The sequence below is a fragment of the Gymnodraco acuticeps genome, unplaced genomic scaffold (assembly GCF_902827175.1).
Source record: "Gymnodraco acuticeps unplaced genomic scaffold, fGymAcu1.1, whole genome shotgun sequence".
NCBI classification, from domain to species: Eukaryota; Metazoa; Chordata; class Actinopteri; order Perciformes; family Bathydraconidae; genus Gymnodraco; species Gymnodraco acuticeps.
The window spans coordinates 143,997-165,429 of NW_022990484.1; the positions used below are offsets into that span (position 1 = coordinate 143,997).

At 43.1% G+C, this 21,433-nt stretch overlaps 1 protein-coding gene across 1 annotated transcript; it reads left to right on the forward strand.

Annotated features, from left to right (window-relative positions):
- Positions 1 to 4,621: 4,621 nt before the first annotated feature.
- Positions 4,622 to 8,533, forward strand: LOC117552738 (cell wall protein RTB1-like). The gene is made up of 10 exons (XM_034226333.1): positions 4,622 to 4,978; positions 5,086 to 5,150; positions 5,319 to 5,497; positions 5,834 to 6,138; positions 6,246 to 6,310; positions 6,479 to 6,657; positions 6,994 to 7,193; positions 7,391 to 7,455; positions 7,545 to 7,693; positions 7,784 to 8,533. Exons 1-10 carry the CDS (start codon positions 4,841 to 4,843, stop codon positions 7,867 to 7,869), a joined length of 1,431 nt encoding a protein of 476 aa, XP_034082224.1. The 5' UTR covers positions 4,622 to 4,840; the 3' UTR covers positions 7,870 to 8,533.
- The last annotated feature ends 12,900 nt before the right edge of the window (positions 8,534 to 21,433 follow it).

Consider the following 21,433-nt stretch of genomic DNA (forward strand, 5'->3'; position numbering starts at 1 on the left):
GCTGCACCCACAACTGCAGCACCTACAACTGAAGCACCCACAACTGCTCCACCTACAACTGCTCCACCCACAACTGCTCCACCTACAACTGATCCACCTACAACTGCTCCACCCACAACTGCTCCACCCACAACTGCTCCACCCACAACTGCTCCACCTACAACTGATCCACCCACAACTGCTCCACCTACAACTGATCCACCCACAACTGCAGCACCCCACATACTGCAGCACCTACAACTGAAGCACACCCAACGAAGCACCACAACTGTTGCACCCACAACTGCTGCACCCACAACTGTTGCACCCACAACTGCTGCACCCACAACTGCTGCACCCACAACTGTTGCACCTACAACTGCTGCACCCACAACTGCTGCACCCACAACTGTTGCACCCACAACTGTTGCACCCACAACTGCTGCACCCACAACTGTTGCACCCACAACTGCTGCACCTACAACTGCTGCACCCACAACTGCTGCACCCACAACTGTTGCACCCACAACTGCTGCACCCACAACTGCTGCACCCACAACTGCTGCACCTACAACTGCTGCACCCACAACTGCTGCACCCACAACTGCTGCACCTACAACTGTTGCACCCACAACTGCTGCACCCACAACTGCTGCACCCACAACTGTTGCACCCACAACTGCTGCACCCACAACTGCTGCACCCACAACTGCTGCACCCACAACTGCTGCACCCACAACTGCTGCACCCACAACTGTTGCACCCACAACTGCTGCACCTACAACTGTTGCACCTACAACTGCTGCACCCACAACTGCTGCACCCACAACTGTTGCACCCACAACTGCTGCACCCACAACTGCTGCACCCACAACTGCTGCACCCACAACTGCAGCACCTACAACTGAAGCACCCACAACTGCTGCACCTACAACTGCTGCACCCACAACTGCAGCACCCACAACTGCTGCACCTACAACTGCTGCACCCACAACTGCTGCACCTACAACTGCTGCACCCACAACTGCTGCACCCACGACTGCTTCACCAACAACTGCTGCACTCACAACTGCTGCACCCACAGCTGCTGCACCCACAACTGCTGCACCCACAACTGTTGCACCCACAACTGCTGCACCGACAACTGCTGCACCTACAACTGTTGCACCTGCAACTGCTGCACCCACAACTGCTGCACCCACAACTGTTGCACCCACAACTGCTGCACCCACAACTGCTGCACCCACAACTGCTGCACCCACAACTGCTGCACCTACAACTGCTGCACCCACAACTGCTGCACTCACAACTGCTGCACCCACAACTGCTACACCCACAACTGCTGCACTCACAACTGCTGCACCCACAACTGCAGCACCTACAACTGCTGCACCAACAACTGCTGCACCCACAACTGAAGCACCCACAACTGCTGCACCTACAACTGCTGCACCCACAACTGCAGCACCTACAACTGCTGCACCTACAACTGCTGCACCCACAACTGCTGCACCCACAACTGCAGCACCTACAACTGCTGCACCCACAACTGCTGCACCTACAACTGCTGCACCCACAACTGCTGCACCCACAACTGCTGCACCCACAACTGCTGCACCTACAACTGCTGCACCCACAACTGCAGCACCCACAACTGCAGCACCCACAACTGCTGCACCTACAACTGCTGCACCCACAACTGCTGCACCCACAACTGCTGCACCCACAACTGCTGCACCTACAACTGTTGCACCTACAACTGCTGCACCTACAACTGCTGCACCCACAACTGCTCCACCCACAACTGCTGCACCCACAACTGCTGCACCCACAACTGCTGCACCCACAACTGCTGCACCTACAACTGCTGCACCCACAACTGCTGCACTCACAACTGCTGCACCCACAACTGCTACACCCACAACTGCTGCACTCACAACTGCTGCACCCACAACTGCAGCACCTACAACTGCTGCACCCACAACTGCTGCACCCACAACTGAAGCACCCACAACTGCTGCACCTACAACTGCTGCACCCACAACTGCAGCACCTACAACTGCTGCACCTACAACTGCTGCACCCACAACTGCTGCACCCACAACTGCAGCACCTACAACTGCTGCACCCACAACTGCTGCACCTACAACTGCTGCACCCACAACTGCTGCACCCACAACTGCTGCACCCACAACTGCTGCACCTACAACTGCTGCACCCACAACTGCAGCACCCACAACTGCAGCACCCACAACTGCTGCACCTACAACTGCTGCACCTACAACTGCTGCACCCACAACTGCTGCACCCACAACTGAAGCACCCACAACTGCTGCACCTACAACTGCTGCACCCACAACTGCTGCACCCACAACTGCTGCACCCACAACTGCTGCACCTACAACTGCTGCACCCACAACTGCAGCACCCACAACTGCAGCACCCACAACTGCTGCACCTACAACTGTTGCACCTACAACTGCTGCACCCACAACTGCTGCACCCACAACTGCAGCACCTACAACTGAAGCACCCACAACTGCTGCACCTACAACTGCTGCACCCACAACTGCTGCACCCACAACTGCTGCACCCACAACTGCTGCACCTACAACTGCTGAACCTACAACTGCTGCACCCACAACTGCTGCACCCACAACTGTTGCACCCACAACTGCTGCACCCACAACTGCTGCACCCACAACTGCTGCACCCATAACTGCAGCACCTACAACTGAAGCACCCACAACTGCTGCACCTACAACTGCTGCACCCACAACTGCAGCACCCACAACTGCTGCACCTATAACTGCTGCACCCACAACTGCTGCACCTACAACTGCTGCACCCACAACTGCTGCACCCACGACTGCTTCACCAACAACTGCTGCACTCACAACTGCTGCACCCACAACTGCTGCACCCACAACTGTTGCACCCACAACTGCTGCACCCACAACTGCTGCACCCACAACTGCTGCACCCACAACTGCTGCACCCACAACTGCAGCACCTACAACTGAAGCACCCACAACTGCTGCACCTACAACTGCTGCACCCACAACTGCTGCACTCACAACTGCTGCACCCACAACTGCTACACCCACAACTGCTGCACTCACAACTGCTGCACCCACAACTGCAGCACCTACAACTGCTGCACCCACAACTGCTGCACCCACAACTGAAGCACCCACAACTGCTGCACCTACAACTGCTGCACCCACAACTGCAGCACCTACAACTGCTGCACCCACAACTGCTGCACCCACAACTGCAGCACCTACAACTGAAGCACCCACAACTGCTGCACCTACAACTGCTGCACCCACAACTGCTGCACCCACGACTGCTGCACCCACAACTGCTGCACCTACAACTGCTGCACCCACAACTGCAGCACCCACAACTGCAGCACCCACAACTGCTGCACCTACAACTCCTGCACCCACAACTGCTGCACCCACAACTGCTGCACCCACAACTGCTGCACCTACAACTGTTGCACCTACAACTGCTGCACCCACAACTGCTGCACCCACAACTGTTGCACCCACAACTGCTGCACCCACAACTGCTGCACCCACAACTGCTGCACCCACAACTGCTGCACCCACAACTGCAGCACCTACAACTGAAGCACCCACAACTGCTGCACCTACAACTGCTGCACCCACAACTGCAGCACCCACAACTGCTGCACCTACAACTGCTGCACCCACAACTGCTGCACCTACAACTGCTGCACCCACAACTGCTGCACCCACGACTGCTTCACCAACAACTGCTGCACTCACAACTGCTGCACCCACAACTGCTGCACCCACAACTGCTGCACCCACAACTGTTGCACCCACAACTGCTGCACCCACAACTGCTGCACCCACAACTGCTGCACCTACAACTGTTGCACCTACAACTGCTGCACCCACAACTGCTGCACCCACAACTGTTGCACCCACAACTGCTGCACCCACAACTGCTGCAACCCACAACTGCTGCACCCACAACTGCTGCACCCACAACTGCTGCACCCACAACTGCTGCACCCACAACTGTTGCACCCACAACTGCTGCACCCACAACTGTTGCACCCACAACTGCTGCACCCACAACTGCTGCACCCACAACTGCTGCACCTACAACTGCTGCACCCACAACTGCTGCACTCACAACTGCTGCACCCACAACTGCTACACCCACAACTGCTGCACTCACAACTGCTGCACCCACAACTGCAGCACCTACAACTGCTGCACCCACAACTGCTGCACCCACAACTGAAGCACCCACAACTGCTGCACCTACAACTGCTGCACCCACAACTGCAGCACCTACAACTGCTGCACCTACAACTGCTGCACCCACAACTGCTGCACCCACAACTGCAGCACCTACAACTGAAGCACCCACAACTGCTGCACCTACAACTGCTGCACCCACAACTGCTGCACCCACAACTGCTGCACCCACAACTGAAGCACCCACAACTGCTGCACCTACAACTGCTGCACCCACAACTGCTGCACCTACAACTGCTGCACCCACAACTGCAGCACCCACAACTGCAGCACCCACAACTGCTGCACCCACGACTGCTTCACCTACAACTGCTGCACCCACGACTGCTTCACCTACAACTGCTGCACCCACAACTGCAGCACCCACGACTGCTTCACCTACAACTGCTGCACCCACAACTGCAGCACCTACAACTGCTGCACCCACAACTGCAGCACCTGCAACTGCTGCACCCACAACTGCAGCACCTACAACTGCTGCACCCACGACTGAAGCACCCACGACTGCTTCACCTACAACTGCAGCACCTACAACTGCTGCACCCACAACTGCAGCACCCATGACTGAAGCACCCACAACTGCTGCTAGTCCAACATTCGTCGTGACAGCAGCCTTGTCTGGAGAAACATTTATTGATGCGTATAATAACAACACAAGCCCTGAATACAAACGACTAGAAACAAAACTTATATCAACGGTGAGTTTTTTTTTTTTATATTACAGAGATTTGAATTTATCTGAATTGATATCTTAAGAATATTGTGACAAAAGTTACTAAAAGTCTTTCAATGTCTTTTTTTGCAGTGTTCTAAGATATACAAACCCAGATTTCCAAACACATTTTCCCATTGCAAGGTGAAAAAGCTCAGGTAAAGCATTTTTATCTAAGACTTATTCTTTTTCTTTACGGATTTGGATCTCAAAATGAGAATTTCTTCAGTGTTGATAGTGACACATGTAAATCAGACGACACAAGGCAACAGACAGAGTCTTTCATATCATAATTGTTCTCCTTTTTGTTTGATGTTATAAAATAGGCCTGTAGAAGTAAGGGCGACCGAAACTGAGGCAGAGCTGGCAGTTGTGTTCGACAGCACTACTGCCACTGCAGATCTCCCACAGAATAGTGAAGTGACTCAAGTCTTAGTCGAAGCTGTGACTAATACCAGCAACAACTTCGACGTGAGCATAACTCCTGCCTCAGTCACAATTATATGTAAGTATACACAACACAATGTTTCTCTCCAATAAGTTTCAAACATTTGCTGCACATGCTTGATTTTTAAATAATTTACTAACAAAATAATGTCGCTACACAATAAACGTATGTCAAGACAAAATTAATTAACACAGCTTTAATGATTTTCAGTTTAATTGTTATGTAAATAAATTGTTATTCAATGTAAGAATACTTTTTCGTAAGAAACTTCAGAACAAATATAATTTGTAAGCCCTTCATTATTTATCTTATTTCTGTGAAACTGGCACATAAATCCTCTTGGTTTGGGCACTGATACATATTAACATAATATTGATATGTCTGTTATTACAGCAAGTCCATTCCTAGATACAACTGCTGCACCCACAACTGCAGCACCTGCAACTGCTGCACCCACAACTGCAGCACCTACAACTGCTGCACCCACGACTGAAGCACCCACGACTGCTTCACCTACAACTGCAGCACCTACAACTGCTGCACCCACAACTGCAGCACCCATGACTGAAGCACCCACAACTGCTGCTAGTCCAACATTCGTCGTGACAGCAGCCTTGTCTGGAGAAACATTTATTGATGCGTATAATAACAACACAAGCCCTGAATACAAACGACTAGAAACAAAACTTATATCAACGGTGAGTTTTTTTTTTTTATATTACAGAGATTTGAATTTATCTGAATTGATATCTTAAGAATATTGTGACAAAAGTTACTAAAAGTCTTTCAATGTCTTTTTTTGCAGTGTTCTAAGATATACAAACCCAGATTTCCAAACACATTTTCCCATTGCAAGGTGAAAAAGCTCAGGTAAAGCATTTTTATCTAAGACTTATTCTTTTTCTTTACGGATTTGGATCTCAAAATGAGAATTTCTTCAGTGTTGATAGTGACACATGTAAATCAGACGACACAAGGCAACAGACAGAGTCTTTCATATCATAATTGTTCTCCTTTTTGTTTGATGTTATAAAATAGGCCTGTAGAAGTAAGGGCGACCGAAACTGAGGCAGAGCTGGCAGTTGTGTTCGACAGCACTACTGCCACTGCAGATCTCCCACAGAATAGTGAAGTGACTCAAGTCTTAGTCGAAGCTGTGACTAATACCAGCAACAACTTCGACGTGAGCATAACTCCTGCCTCAGTCACAATTATATGTAAGTATACACAACACAATGTTTCTCTCCAATAAGTTTCAAACATTTGCTGCACATGCTTGATTTTTAAATAATTTACTAACAAAATAATGTCGCTACACAATAAACGTATGTCAAGACAAAATTAATTAACACAACTTTAATGATTTTCAGTTTAATTGTTATGTAAATAAATTGTTATTCAATGTAAGAATACTTTTTCGTAAGAAACTTCAGAACAAATATAATTTGTAAGCCCTTCATTATTTATCTTATTTCTGTGAAACTGGCACATAAATCCTCTTGGTTTGGGCACTGATACATATTAACATAATATTGATATGTCTGTTATTACAGCAAGTCCATTCCTAGATACAACTGTTGCACCCACAACTGCAGCACCTACAACGGCTCGACCTGCGACTGCAGCACCTACTACTATAGCCCTTATAACAAAAAGGGTGACTTTCAGATCTGTTCAAGACACATTTACCAATGAATTGCTGAATCCATCTTCTGCTGCTTATAAAGCTCGGGCGACAATGATAAATACTCAGGTACGTTTTTTTAGTCCACCCACTCAAAACATGTGAATTCTAGGCCTACTCCACAGTTACCACACTATGATTAGGAATTATTAATTGATGAAAACCAATTCACCAATAAAGATAAAGTCAAATAAATGAGTCAAGCTCTAAATCCAATACAAAGGTTTATGTGAAAAAATATATGTTTTTGTTTTGTGTTTCTACAGCTTACACCTGTTTTCAAAAGGGAATTCCCTTCGTCCTTCAAATCCCTAGATGTTGTTTCATTCAGGTAATTTTTTAAGACCATTAAAGTTTTATAATAAAGAGTAGGATCCTATATCTGATATTTCAAACAATATTTGTTTTCTCTTTCTGCAGTAACGGATCAATCATCACCATCATTGATCTCTCATTTGAAAGCACATCTGCTCCTACTAGCACTCAGATTGCGAACGCTTTGATCAACGCAGCTTCAACAGTCCTTGGATTCGACATTGAAGGCAGCTCCATTGGCGTAAATGGCATATGTAAGTAAATACTGAGTGCTACTTAATACAACAATTACATTTTGTTTAAATTTAAATTAATGTTTGGTTTACTTTTTTCCTCATTTACAGCTTCCAGTGGAGTAAGACACAAGATCAGTCTTGTCACCGCACCCTGCCTATTACTGCTTTCATGGCTACTGTTAAACCAGCAATAGCATTAGGGCTGTTTTTACACAGTAATCACAACATGACTGCCAATGCTGGTATGAAAAAGGATTTATTTTTGTTGTTAAAAATCCCAGATTTTTTGAGTGGAAGTCTTCCACAGCTTCTGATGAACTTGCTTTTAGAATTAACTTTGCATTGACCGGACCAATGAAGGACAGTGGAATATTTATTTTATTTTCGTATTAAGGATTAAACTTTAAGCACCTAGTCCATTAAGTGATACATCGTAACACTATGGCCACTATATGGCACTTTTACAATATATGCCAAAATGTATCCATTCACAAACACACCATACACTGATGGCTGCTACACAAAGTCCCAAACTCATATGAATGACTGAAATGCTCATTCCCACACACACACACACACACACACACACACACACACACACACACACACACACACACACACACACACACACACACACACACACACACACACACACACACACACACACACACACACACACACCAGATGGCTGTGCCTTGGTGTTCAGTATCTTGCCAAAAAACAATGCACTGTCATTTATTTTTATTTATAGAGAGTGTTTATGTTATCATCCGTGGACATATTCTTTGAGATGTCTTTGTACAATTGCTGTCACAAACTTTACAATGATCAGAATACAAAATATTTAAAGAAACAAAATGGTCTCTTGTGTGATGTTTTGCAATTTTGGAAAGTGTATCAGACAATCTCAGTCTTTTTTAGGAAAGTTAATCATAAAATAACAGTTTTATATTTATAGTTGGTATGTTGTAATAATCTTTGTTGTAAGACTTGAGGCTACCATAGTAATACTAATGTTTACCGAAATCTTATTAGGAAGGACAACATGTTCCGTTATTAAATTCACAAAGAATGCAACCAACTAGCCACTTATTTTATCATAGGGGCAACACATATCAGTCTTACTGCATTCAAATTGTTACTCAAGTACAAGAACAAAACTATTAGCATCAAAATATACTTAAAGTAACAAAAGTAAAAGTACTCATTGTGCAGATCGGCCCCTTTCATGTATATGATATGTTTTGATTATAATTATTGATGCATTAAGTGTTATCAAAGCTGGTAAAGATGCCGTTTTAATGAGTTTGTATACTGCAGGGTAGCTTGTGAATTTACTCCATGGTGTAACTAAAGTCTGATTTAAGTGTTGATTATATTTCAGATGATTAATCCAAATCTGCAAAGTAAGGTATTAAATAAATGTAATGGAGAAAAAGTACACTGCACTGAAGTGGAGTAAAAGCACAAAGTAGCATACAATGGAAATAGTCAAGTAAAATACAAGTATCTCAAAATTGTACATAAGTACAGTGCTTGAGTAAATGTACTTAGTTACTTCCTACCTCTGTGAGTACTACATCTCAAAGTCTGTGTTAACTGTCCAATGCAACTGTTCCTTTCACTGACAATACAGCCTTTAGAAGAAAAAAACATGGGAAAAATAGAAACTCATATCCCACGTGGCAAAGGTGTCATGTCACAGATTGTGTGACAGAATATTTAATTTTTTATTTGATATATATCAATCCATTAGTCGACCGCAAAATAATCTCTTCTTGCTGCCCTGTGGTGAGCAGCTTTTATAACAACTGAGGTCGACATCAACTAGGCTATTCATTTTGAGCATTCAGTCAATATTATATTCTAATAGTGTTGCTCTTCTTAGTTATTACTGATCAAACTGTCTTGTGTTTCACTGCTCTCTCTGTAACGTCGATGCACACCAGCGTCCTGAGAGAGAGATGGTTATTTTTATATCTGCTGATCAGCCGAACCGGAAGAGGAAAACGCATGGATTAGTGTTTACAACTCATATCATCCTAGGTGAACCCGGCATCACCCTGCCGTCCAAAATAGACCCATGCAATTTGAATATTTTTGACTGATCCTGCATAGGAAATCTTATAATACAGGCCCTTTTTGACTTTCTTTGATGAGGACTAAGGGGTTGTTATTGCGGGCTAGCTGCTGATATCTGTCGCAGCGTCGGGCCACCCACCATCTGTGGAAGTGGGACAAGGGAACAGATGGCACATTCAAGGCTACTGACGCTGACCATTATTTATAGGAAAGCATTGGATATGAGTATCACTCGATAAAATAAAGGGCTGTCGTTAACATACAGTGGCCTGTGTTTTGCAATGCCACAGTGATTTGGATCAGAGTGTTTGCATTGGCTACATTGATGCGCGACGGCTTGACCACTGGAACTTAATCCCCCTTTTGACGTGTCTGCGCCTCGGTGAACAATGGTTGACAACAGCTACGCAACGGCTCTGGTCATCGCCTGTGTGCTGAGCATACTGGCCACCGTGTATCTGTCAGTGGCCATCGGGACAAAGCACTGGTACCCAGGCCCGCCTTAACCTGCCATCTGGCCCTGGGGCTGATGGTTTTGTAGGCCCCCTATTTAAACAACAAATCAAAGTCATTTATAGCCTCGGCAGGCTCTGTGATCGCACTTCTCCACTCTGCTCTATGCGCGCCTGGTCCTCTCCTCCAGATGAGTGACGTATCGGGCCTCCCTCATGTATTTGTTTCCCAGGGAAAACACTCACGAGAAACACCGGCTGTTGTTATGCCTGCTGTGACGTCACGTTACTCCGTTCTCCGCTTGTAATTATGCCGTTACAAGCTTCAAAGTTGTATTTATCATCTGAATTTGCCGAAAGAAGTTTAATATTCTGAAAGCCAAGACTTTGTTTATTTGAAACCAGATGAAAACAAACTGTAACGGACCCTGCCGTGTTATCTATGATTACTATACGCCTTACATTCATAATTTCAGCCGGAGGGAGGGGGAGTTAGTGGCGAGTGAGAGCTGTCATCTTCCCTTTACAAGCTTCAAAAATGTATTTATAGTGTGATTTTGGAAATAAAAGTTTCATATTCTGAAAGCCAAGACTTTGTTTATTTAAATGTTTTTTAAGTTTTTTTTTTTATTTACTTTTTTTTTTTAAACTTTTTGATTTGCTCATGATAGGCCCCTGATCTCCGTAGGCCCCTGGGCTTCAGCCCAGGTCAGCCCATGCATTAAGGCGGCCCTGCTGGTACCAGTACAGCAGCCCCACGGTGCGCGGAGAGGCTAACGTGTCCGATCTACGCTCCCTGTATGAGGAGTTCATGGATGGGGAGTTTGACGAGAAAACCTAAAGCGACACCCTGTTCCGCCTCAACGGGACTGTGGGCTTCTGGTGGTGGTGTGTGATCGTCTCTGCTCACTGGAACAAGGAGCAAGGTATGTCCTCATCTCTCAAGTCAGATGAGTCGTCCTGGTAGACAGTATCTCTGTGAAGTTTCACAAACAAAGATGCTCTTTGACTTGAAGCATCGCCTTGTTTCAGGTAGATGCAACTTGTGTTGCTCATTCCCAAACAGGTCGGAGCTGTATCACATTTGGAATGTTGATTACATAAGTAACGTTGTGTAGCCTACCATCACCTTGTGTCACATAATTAAGCTTTAGACAAAATACAAATTGTCTGTCTTTGAGAAATCTTTGAAGGTTTTGGGGAGTTTATTTCTATTAGGGTATTCTCTTTTTATGGTTTTCATGTTGATACCGATACCCAGACAGGTTTGTGACAGCCTACAGAACAAAACATAAAGAAGTTACTTAATTAAAGTTGCTAAATTAAATTAATGAAATATGTCCTCATCTATTTGACAAAATCTTCCCAATTTTCAAATGTTCCCTTGCTCCCTTAACAACATTACTAAAGTCGGGACCTCAGAAGCTTTCTAGCTAACAATGTTGAATGGAAGAAGTCTTCACACTTCCTGGTTCCACTGTCACAAACTGTAAATCAAACTGGATTAAATTCCTTTTTGAAAGCCAGTGAAAAAGAAAGAAACTCCTGAATAATCATAGTCATGGGCGGTTCTAAGGGGGGGGCAACAGGGGCCAGTGCCCCTGTAACACCCAGCTTGGACTTCTCTGTGGCTTCCCTCCAAAAAGATACATCTATGATAACGCAATGTATTTATTTTATGTAAGTGGTCCAGCAAAAACTGGGCTGTTAACTGGGCCAAAGTTAACCGGGATGGGGTTTCTTTCAGTAATGTAATTTAATAACTTTAAACTAAGTTACTGAAACAAGTTTGTGACTAATATAATACCAAGAAACATTAAGAAATACAATAAAAACACATTTTGGCTTTATAAATAAGGAATTTATAACCCCAAACACCTTCAATATTCTGTATCTTGGGCAAAAGTAACAAAAAAAGGATAACTCAACTAAAATTGAATCTAAGTCATTGACTTATATTTGACCAGAACCGCCACTGATCATAATTTATCATATAGCAAGATGGATTAGGCAATGGTTCCTTATATTTGAAACATTTAATAATAAAGGCGAAGATTTTGTGTAGTCTGGAAGCAGTGGCGGCCGGCCCATAGGGGCGCTAGGGGCGCCGCCCCACCTCTTCCCACATACAAAAAAAAATATTAAATAAAAAAAAAATATTTAAAAAATATATATTTAAAAAATATATATATTTTATATTTTTATTTTTAATAAACAAGGTAAATATCATACAATTGATATCAGTAAAATGTATAATCTACAATAAAATATCGTTTAAAATTGTGTTACGATGTCTAAAGTTACTGATAAGTCACATGTTTCCTGCCATGGCATTAGTTTATCATTACCGGGCGGAGCCAAACAGCAGCAACCAGCACGTTGCAAAAGTCTCAATAGTAAACTGTGCCGCCGAAACATAATTTCAGCCAATCAGCGCCGTCAAATATTTTGGTCACGAGGGAGCTCACGTTGGCGCCCACGTTGCTTACGTGCGTTGACGTGAGTTGTTTTTTAGACTCGTGAGTGACCAAGGTGACGCAGTATTTGGATGAGAATGGTGTGCAGGTGGAGTCGCCGGACCTCGGTCCGCACCCAATTCCGTGCAAGAGCTACTCTCCAATCCTTTCGAAAGGAGAAGTTTGGGAGATAAATTGATACTTAACATCTCTAAATGTCAGTTAATTACTAACTAAATTAATGTCCATTAGGAGGTGGTGACGCTAGTCTTTTTTAATTTATTTAATTTATTAGGGCCGGGACTCGATTAAAAAAATTAATCTAATTAATTAGAGGCTTTGTAATTAATTAATCGAAATTAATCGCATTTTTAATCACATATAAATATTTGACCTAAGAACAGTGAGAAGCAATTTTTTTCACATGGATTTTAGTATACCATTAGGCGCATTCACACCGCAGTACTTTTCCCACAAAGGTTCATGAGAACTCTTTGAATCTGAGGGAGGATTAGGCAAATGAAGCCGCTGATGTCACTTCTTCTTCTTCTGCTTTGGGTTTACTGGCAGGCCGCAAACCACTTCACGGCGTATACTGCCGCCCAAAGTCCCCGGCCGGAAGTCCCCGGAGTTGGGGACTGGCTTCAGTAGAAGCTGCTGGGACTCCCAGCAGCTTCTACTGAAGCCTTCCGAGTAAATCGCCAGAACGCCGACACCTCCTCATCTCCACCGCTCCCATGTTTTATTTTGTGTTGCCATAAGTTAGTCTCTCTGCGTTTCTGCGCTGGGCTAATGCTAATAATGCTAATGCGAGGATAATAAAATGGCGGCTTCACAAAACTTTTTGGGAGTTTTACGGGGCGTGGTTTGCAATCCGCCCAGCCAATCAGACATATAGCTCTTTTCTCACAAGAGAGCCGTACGAAAGTCCCTGCTCTCTAGCAGCTCTCTAGCAGGGACTTTCGTGGGGGTAAAAAGGTTCTCATGAACTAATTTTAGTACTGGCTCTTTTTGGTGTGAACGCGATAAAAGAGGCTAACGTCCACGCTAGCTTCCACGCTAGCTGCTATATGTTTTGCATTGAGATGATACTTGAGGTTTGATGTGCTGCGGTGATATGCGAATTTCTTTTTGCATAATTTGCACACAACCGTGCTCTTATCGACGCTTCCATCCGTCCGTTTTTTAAAACAACATTTCCCACTGTTGTTCACTGTGGTTTGTTGTTGTCTGAAGTCATGAACGTTAGTTGGTGCTCCAGTATAATCGGTACGCCTGAAACTCATCTAGTGAGAAACGTTCCGCGGTGCAAAAATAAGTGCGATTAAAATGCGTTAATTTTTTTAACGCGTTAATTTTTGTGTAATTAATTAATCTTAATTAACGCGTTAAAGTCCCGGCCCTATAATTTATACTTTATTTATAAAATAAATAAAAAAAGAACTTCCAAACTCATAATCTGGTGCCGTGCGCTTCCTGTGAAGCTGCAGGTAAGATTTTAAAAACCACTGCAGGGTGGGTCGAGTGACCCCTCCTCCCTATTGGTCGTCAATAATATGCACCATTACAATGGGTGATTGAAGGCCCCACATTATTTCCAATTTCAGCATCAGCCTTCTTTACTCTAAAATTACTTTTTAAATAGGAATATTTAGAAATGGAACAAATATTCAATCTTCAGAAAAGTTCTTAACCAATGTCTATCTAGTGAATAGCCAACATATTTGAAAATGTCAGATGTATTAAAATAAGCCTAAATACTCCCTTACCATCAAAGTCCAAATCTAGACATAAGGTGAACAGTTTTGGTAATGGACAATTTAATCTAAAAACAAAACAAAATTGGACTTGTGTCCTTGTTATTTGTTCTTCAAAATACATTAGCAAATACCTTGTGAAGTATTCGCAACATAACTAACCCTCTCTAGGATATGAAATCCATTCATCTTTTTACTCATAGTTAGTTTATATGTCAAGATTATTATGTGTGACCTAATAATCAGATGTCTTGTTTGCTAAACAAGGATATTAAACTTTAATCTTTTCAGTATTCCAGACCATCGTTTAAACAATCAGCCTCCCTTCTCAAACACTAAACCTATTGTTGTACACCACCCTCTGGAAAACTCTTGCACAGTTATGCTGTAAAATCATCGCATAATTTCTTCAGAGTCTGAACAATCTGAGACAAGCCTGTCTCAAGATCTTGTCATAATGTGAACAGTCAGTGATGTGTTGTCTTCTGCAGCTGTAGTCAATTGGATCAATGAAACTCTTGTTTGGCACTGGGATGTCCTGAGGGGGAAGGAACCTCTGGATCAATGTGGTACAATCAGCAGACACACGTTGTCCTCTGCACAGCAGGAATCCCCCAAAACTGCAGTTCCTCTTTACACCACTGTTGCCTTGACAACGAGGCCCAAGCAAAATATCAAACCCTCTTCAGAGATGCGTTCTTTGCACAGTTCTTCTGTTTCTGTAGTGAGCAACTCTTCACCAACACACTGATTCAGAGTACAACCCAAAGGTGGCGCACAACTATCCAGTGCTGCTGTAATCACAGCAAATCAGCAACTGGAGAAAAACTCAATTTAAATCTCTCCCCCAAAGGGTTACAAAATTAAACGGCTGAGTGTCCATATGGTCAGGAATGCTGAAACATGTGAATGTTAAAACAAACCAATGGCAGTAGTCTACCCAGATTCTTTACTCCATTAAAAGTAGTAAAACCACATTGTAAAATCTCTTGTCTAGTTGAAGTCCTGCTTCTAAAATTCAAGTCAGAAAAAAATTAAATAAACTTCATCTTTAAAATCTTCTTTAATTTGAAACCAAAAAGGTCTTCCTTCTCCACCATGATCCTATTTCTACCTCAAAGTCCAAACAAACTAATGATTTATCTTTAAAAACCATGAGGAATGACAGTTCTCATAAAACACTATTCTTCCTTACTTCAGTTCTAAATCAAAGGAGCCAAACAGGAAAACCCTCCTTAACCACTTGCTTATTCTATTATTTTTTGAAATTGTTTATCTAACTTGTGTTACAAGCATGGTTAGATTTGTAACAGAATACAAAACTAACTGTATTTAGCGCTATATTTGAAAAACAAGTAATCTGAACACTTATTATTGGTGGAAAAGTTTCCTCACAAAATGTAATCTCCATTACTAAAGCTAAAACCTAAAGAAATCATCACGGAACAGTTTTTCTGTCCTTATCACTTAATTGTTTCAATACAAACTAAAAAGCGTTGTGAAAACTCCCACTCTTGAGAACATCTCAACACTTTATTCCATCTGAGCACGAGTGTTTATGACAGACACGCCCTATTAATCCAAAACGATCTTTAATAGTATCAATTGTGAACTTTCTCAATATGAATTGTAAATGCAACGTATGTTCTCTTTGGAACACAGATAGGACAGTAGCTGCTGAAACTGGTTAATAGCAGTTTTCTGTTAACCTAGATAAGCATGTTGTTCTTATATCTAGTAAATATATTTTTACTTCCTGTTCACTCACAAAACAATATGACATTTTCCAGACTAGTAGTTAACTTTATATAAGTGTTACTCTCTCTGAACTCTTCCAAAACATCTACTTCTCCTGTCTCTCTCTCTCTCTCTGTGCCCTGCAGCTGCTCCTGCACAAGCTTCTCTCATCAATCACCTCTCTGTGTTTAGCCAACAGTGTGAGATGGCTTTTAGCCTCGTGCAGCACCTCTGTCATGTCTAAACATTAACAGCTTCCTTCTGACTTACAAAGTTATAAAAACCTCCTGTTTACTTTCTACTCTTTCTTCATAAACTTAAAAACACAATTGTGTTTATGACTTTATGACTTTACATTCTTGCTGTTTGCGTTTGTGGAGAGATAGACAGATACGAGAGGAAACAAATAAAGAAATTAGAACTTTGGTGCAGATCAGCTGGCACGGAGCCGTTATTACGTGTCAACTGTCGTTGATATTATAGCTTTTTTAGCTGTCAACCAACTCGATTCACTCCACAGCATGTCCGAGTGCAGTGCATAGGAACATAAACCATGCCCAAGGCGGGCTAAACAGTTAATCGTCTCCGTCTATTTCTCTCAGAGTGCAGCGATGAGGAAGCTGCCATCCGTAACCAGTGTGCCTGGCTCGTGATTTACCAGTGTTTGTGCTGCCACACACATAATGTTTCAAAGTGGTTTCTATGTTGCCCTTTATTTGTGCATGTTTGCGATAAGTGTGCGTCTTTACGCAATGCTGTTGGCCTTGCTGTTTGATATATATTGTGCCGCAGGCCCGCAGCACGTGACGGTTTTGTGTGCCCTCCCATGAAAATCATATGCCCTCCCTTTAGATTTGTTCTGGCGCCGGGTCTGGCGCCTATACTCTCTACATTACGTAACCCCAGTTTATGTGCAAACTCACTCATTCCGATTGATTCCCTTCCCGTCTCCTCTGGTTTATCTCGAGCCGTGACCCCAACCTCCTCACATTCTGCTCGACCAACTCCTCTGATTCTGACTTCTCCCCCTTTGTCCATCAGCTCTTGAATCCATCCGTTGTTACTCTTTGAGGCAGCCATGCCCAGTTACATCTGCAGCCCCCATCATGCCACTGCTCTTGTACTGCTTTGCATTTCATCTCCTCCTTTACAGTCTCTCTCTGCTGCTTTATGGAGCTTTGGTTCTGGCTGCCACAGGTGGAGATTGTTCTGGCTGCAGTTCTGGATGCAGTCTTGTTGTTGTTGTTGTTGTTGTTGTTGTTGTTGTTGTTGTTGTTGTTGTTGGTTCAGCTCTGGTTCTCTGTCTGTTCGATGGAGAAGGAGCAGTCTCCTGCTTGGGATAGGTATTTGTTTGCTCAGGCGGGTCGGGGTCTTAGCCGTCTGACAGGCAGAGAGAGAGAGAGTCCAGGTCTCAGGACGCATTACCTATAGAGATTCTAGCACACTGAGGTTAAATAAATCCAATTCTTTCCACTCTGTCTTTTTCTAATCATACTGTCTGTCTTGGTTGTTGAATGTCATCTTAACAACAAAATGAATGTCTCCTAATGATATTACAGAACTCCTTTAAAAAAAAATGTTCAACCATTTGTAACATATTTACTCAAAACAACTCTTTCAGTAAACCATTTTCTCCTATAAAATGAAATACTCACATATTTCAAGCTCCATATATTTCACACAAGAAGAAAATCCCCACATATTCTCCAATACTTTAAATCTCACTGTTACTTAGAACAACAGTAAAAACCAGCAGAGAGCATACTAACAGATCACAACAATGCAAATTGACTCAAGAGTAGGTCTATGTTTTCTTTCTATTATAATTATTAATATTATCACTTTTAGTGAACACTTATTCGTATTATCTAAATGCCCTGTCCATAATCCAGACATGCAAATTGTTTGAGTGTAAAAATGTGTTTTTCCCTATCTGTTTACACTCTAAAGATTATTTAAATTATTATGGATTCATTACTAATCCCTTTTGTACTTCTGATCAAAATTATTTATGTGTAATGCTTTAAATATACAAATATGTGTTAAACGTAATAGTTCTAAATTTGAACACAGTGGTTCTAGTTCTGACTAAAATACTATACAATATGTCCAGCAGATGGAGCCAAACCTTAATTTATAATTAATCTCTCTTTCTTTTGTGCCACACCCTGTTGGCCACATGATGGCGGCACCTGACCAGGAATGAGCTTCACTTCAGCCACAATGCCTCGACTCCCTTTTTTTTATTATTCTCACATAAGCTTTTTCCAAACTTTCTCATCTATTTTTCTGTTCTTTTACACCAAAACAACGTAAAAATATTAGCATTTTAACAACCAAATGCTATATTTTTCTGTTGAAATGCCCTAAACTGTCCCTGCCACCATTTTAGGATAATATAGTAAGTCCATAGGAAGGAATGAGACAATTCAGCTGTCGTCACTCACTTAACGTAATCACCCTTTTAAACCTATGCCGTCTTGACGGGCTCTGCGTAAAAAGTCTTCACTTACTATAAATATCTTACTTTGAATCCAATCACTTGTCCTATTCTTCGTTTTCCCCAAACCACAGCCTGGCGGTGGTGGAGCCTCACGGCGGTGGAGCCTCACGGCAGAGGATGTAATCTCTTATGTGTAACATAGGTCCCGAACTCTTATGTTTACCACATTAACACTTAACATAGGTACCAAACTCTTATGTTTATGTTTTTAATTCTTAACATAGGTACCAAACTCTTATGTCGATCACTAATTCTTACCATAGGTACCAAACTCTTATGTTGAATTTTTTAAACATAGGTGCCAAACTCTTATGTTGAATTTTTAAACATAGGTACCAAACTCGTATGTTTATGTTCAATTCTTAACATAGGTACCAAACTCTTATGTCGATCACTAATTTTTAACATAGGTGCCAAACTCTTATGTTGAATTTTCCATTATTGTCATAGGTTCCGGACACCTAAACCATGTGCACACTTATCAGAAATATATCCCTTGCTCCCCCCATACTTCAGTTGTCTCATATGTTTTACATTACCTCCTCTGTTCATCCACCAACACTCACAGTTCTAACAGTCCTATTCTACCTATGCAGAATTTTGGTAGTTATACAACAGGCTTCTGCTTCCCTTTTGATGTTGGCCCTGTGAGTATTGATAGGAATCCGGAGGAGGTCTCCGCCGTCCTTCAGTCCCTCAGACTCGAAGACGGGAGTTCCCAATCGTCTTTCTGGAACCACGTCAGGGTCACCATTTTGTTGGGTTCAGAATTCCAGAAAAGACAGACAACTTCTAAGTTTAACTATTTATTGTAAAGAGAGCAAAAGATATATTCACTTGGCCAAGGACTCATCACGTCTTTGGGAATCACAGGCAGCAAAGCTGTAATCTGTAACCACGGTTTAGACTTGGTTTAGACTTGGTTCTCTTTGGTTGGTGCGCAGACTCAGATAGAGTCTCTTGTCAACACGATCCTCCAATCAGCATTCGGCCGGCCTGTGGAAGTCCCTCCCTACTCTGGCACCATCATACGTAATTTGTTTTGAGGAAGCTTCTACAGAAAAGTGGAATGTTGGTTATACTGATTCCCAGCTATGCGTGGGCGCGGAGCTAACCCAGGCGGCCAAGGCCATAGCCTCAATAACTCATTGTTCCTATAGTGCAGGGGTGGCCAACTAGTCAGAGGTTAAGAGCCACATTTTTTCTATGTTACTGCAAAGAGCCACATCAAACACATAGTCACTGATACCGCTTGTTTCCGTTTTTTTGTTTTCTGGAGACAAGATTTCAACCACGTCACTGATGCATCTTTGTGGCATTGGGATATATTTTTTTTAAATCCTCTGGAGCAGAGAGAGGAGCTGTGGATTATTGTTATTGATTAATGCATCAGTGTTTCTTAGGGTCAAAAACACTAAACTCACAACTTAAAATGAAAGCGTTTAGTTTATTTAATAAAAGAGCACATGTTCAATGTGAAAAGTGACAGTAGTTATAGATTATTTGCAATTTGGTGCTATATATATATTTAAAAAAAAAATTATATATATTTTTTAAACACCTTGAATTTCAGGGGGGGGGTTCCGTTGGCGGGGCGCAGCGCCCCTCCAAAACAATGGTAGGGGAAACACTGGATATTGTTTAATCAACGATAGGTTTCCCCCCCCTCAAAGGTGATTGGTTCATTGCATCACAGGTATTATTTTGATTGGCTCTTGGGCCACATCAAAATTAGACGCGCTGTCATCCTCTCATACTGACACCTGACACCACACATACACACCGGGAGCCGGGACGAAAGTAACACGCGACGAAAGTAACACGGGACGAAAGTAACGGAGCGATTTTATCCGAGCCCAAACAACTTTGACCGGCCAAATTATGTTAATACTTAACAGACCTACTAAATATCAGGTTTAACTGTCAGGAGTAGCTAGTGTTGTCACGATACCAACATTTTGGTTTCGATACCAAGTCAAGAATTGCGATTCTGATTCTTTTTTGATACTTTTCTTAAAAAAAGGGAAACAGTCTTAAATGTAATTATTGTGGTTTATTTCACACCAGAACCATAACACAAACTTTTAAACAATGAGAACAATAAATAAAATAAATGACAAGATTTCCTATTAAATAAAATTAATTAATGTCTTATAGACAGGCCTCGTGGTGTCCGTAGGCTTGCCCTCACTGTCAGAGATATAGCTCAAATACTTCCAAATTTCGCTTCTGGCGTCTTTTTTGTCAACAAGCCGAGGCGCAGCGGCAGTTGCACTCCCACTTGCAGCCATGCTTCTCGTTTTCTCACATGCTCTGGCAGCTAGCGCGTGCACGAGAGAGGGGAGGCACTTGAGCGTGCTTGAGAGGGGAGGGACTGCAGGCACGGCTGCAGTGCAGGGAGTGGAAGCAGAGCGCTGAACACACACGGCTCTTATTAAAATGGCGCTTTCTCACCGGAGTACTTTCCCCGTCATTCTTAAAGTACCGATACTAATTAAACGGAGGAATCGTAACGTTTTTAACGGCAGGGTATCGCGGTACCTTTCAAGTATCGGTACACCGTGCAACACTAGTCAGGAGTCAGTGTCTCTCCCCCAAACTCACACATATAAAATTCGATATGAACTGAAGAGCCGCATGAAACTAGGCAAAGAGCCGCATGCGGCTCGAGAGCCGCAGGTTGGCCACCCCTGCTATAGTGCCTGCATCTGGCTTCTGCTACTTTCTATTGCAAGCTAAAACTTTCTTCTGACTATTCCCCTCGTTGGTAT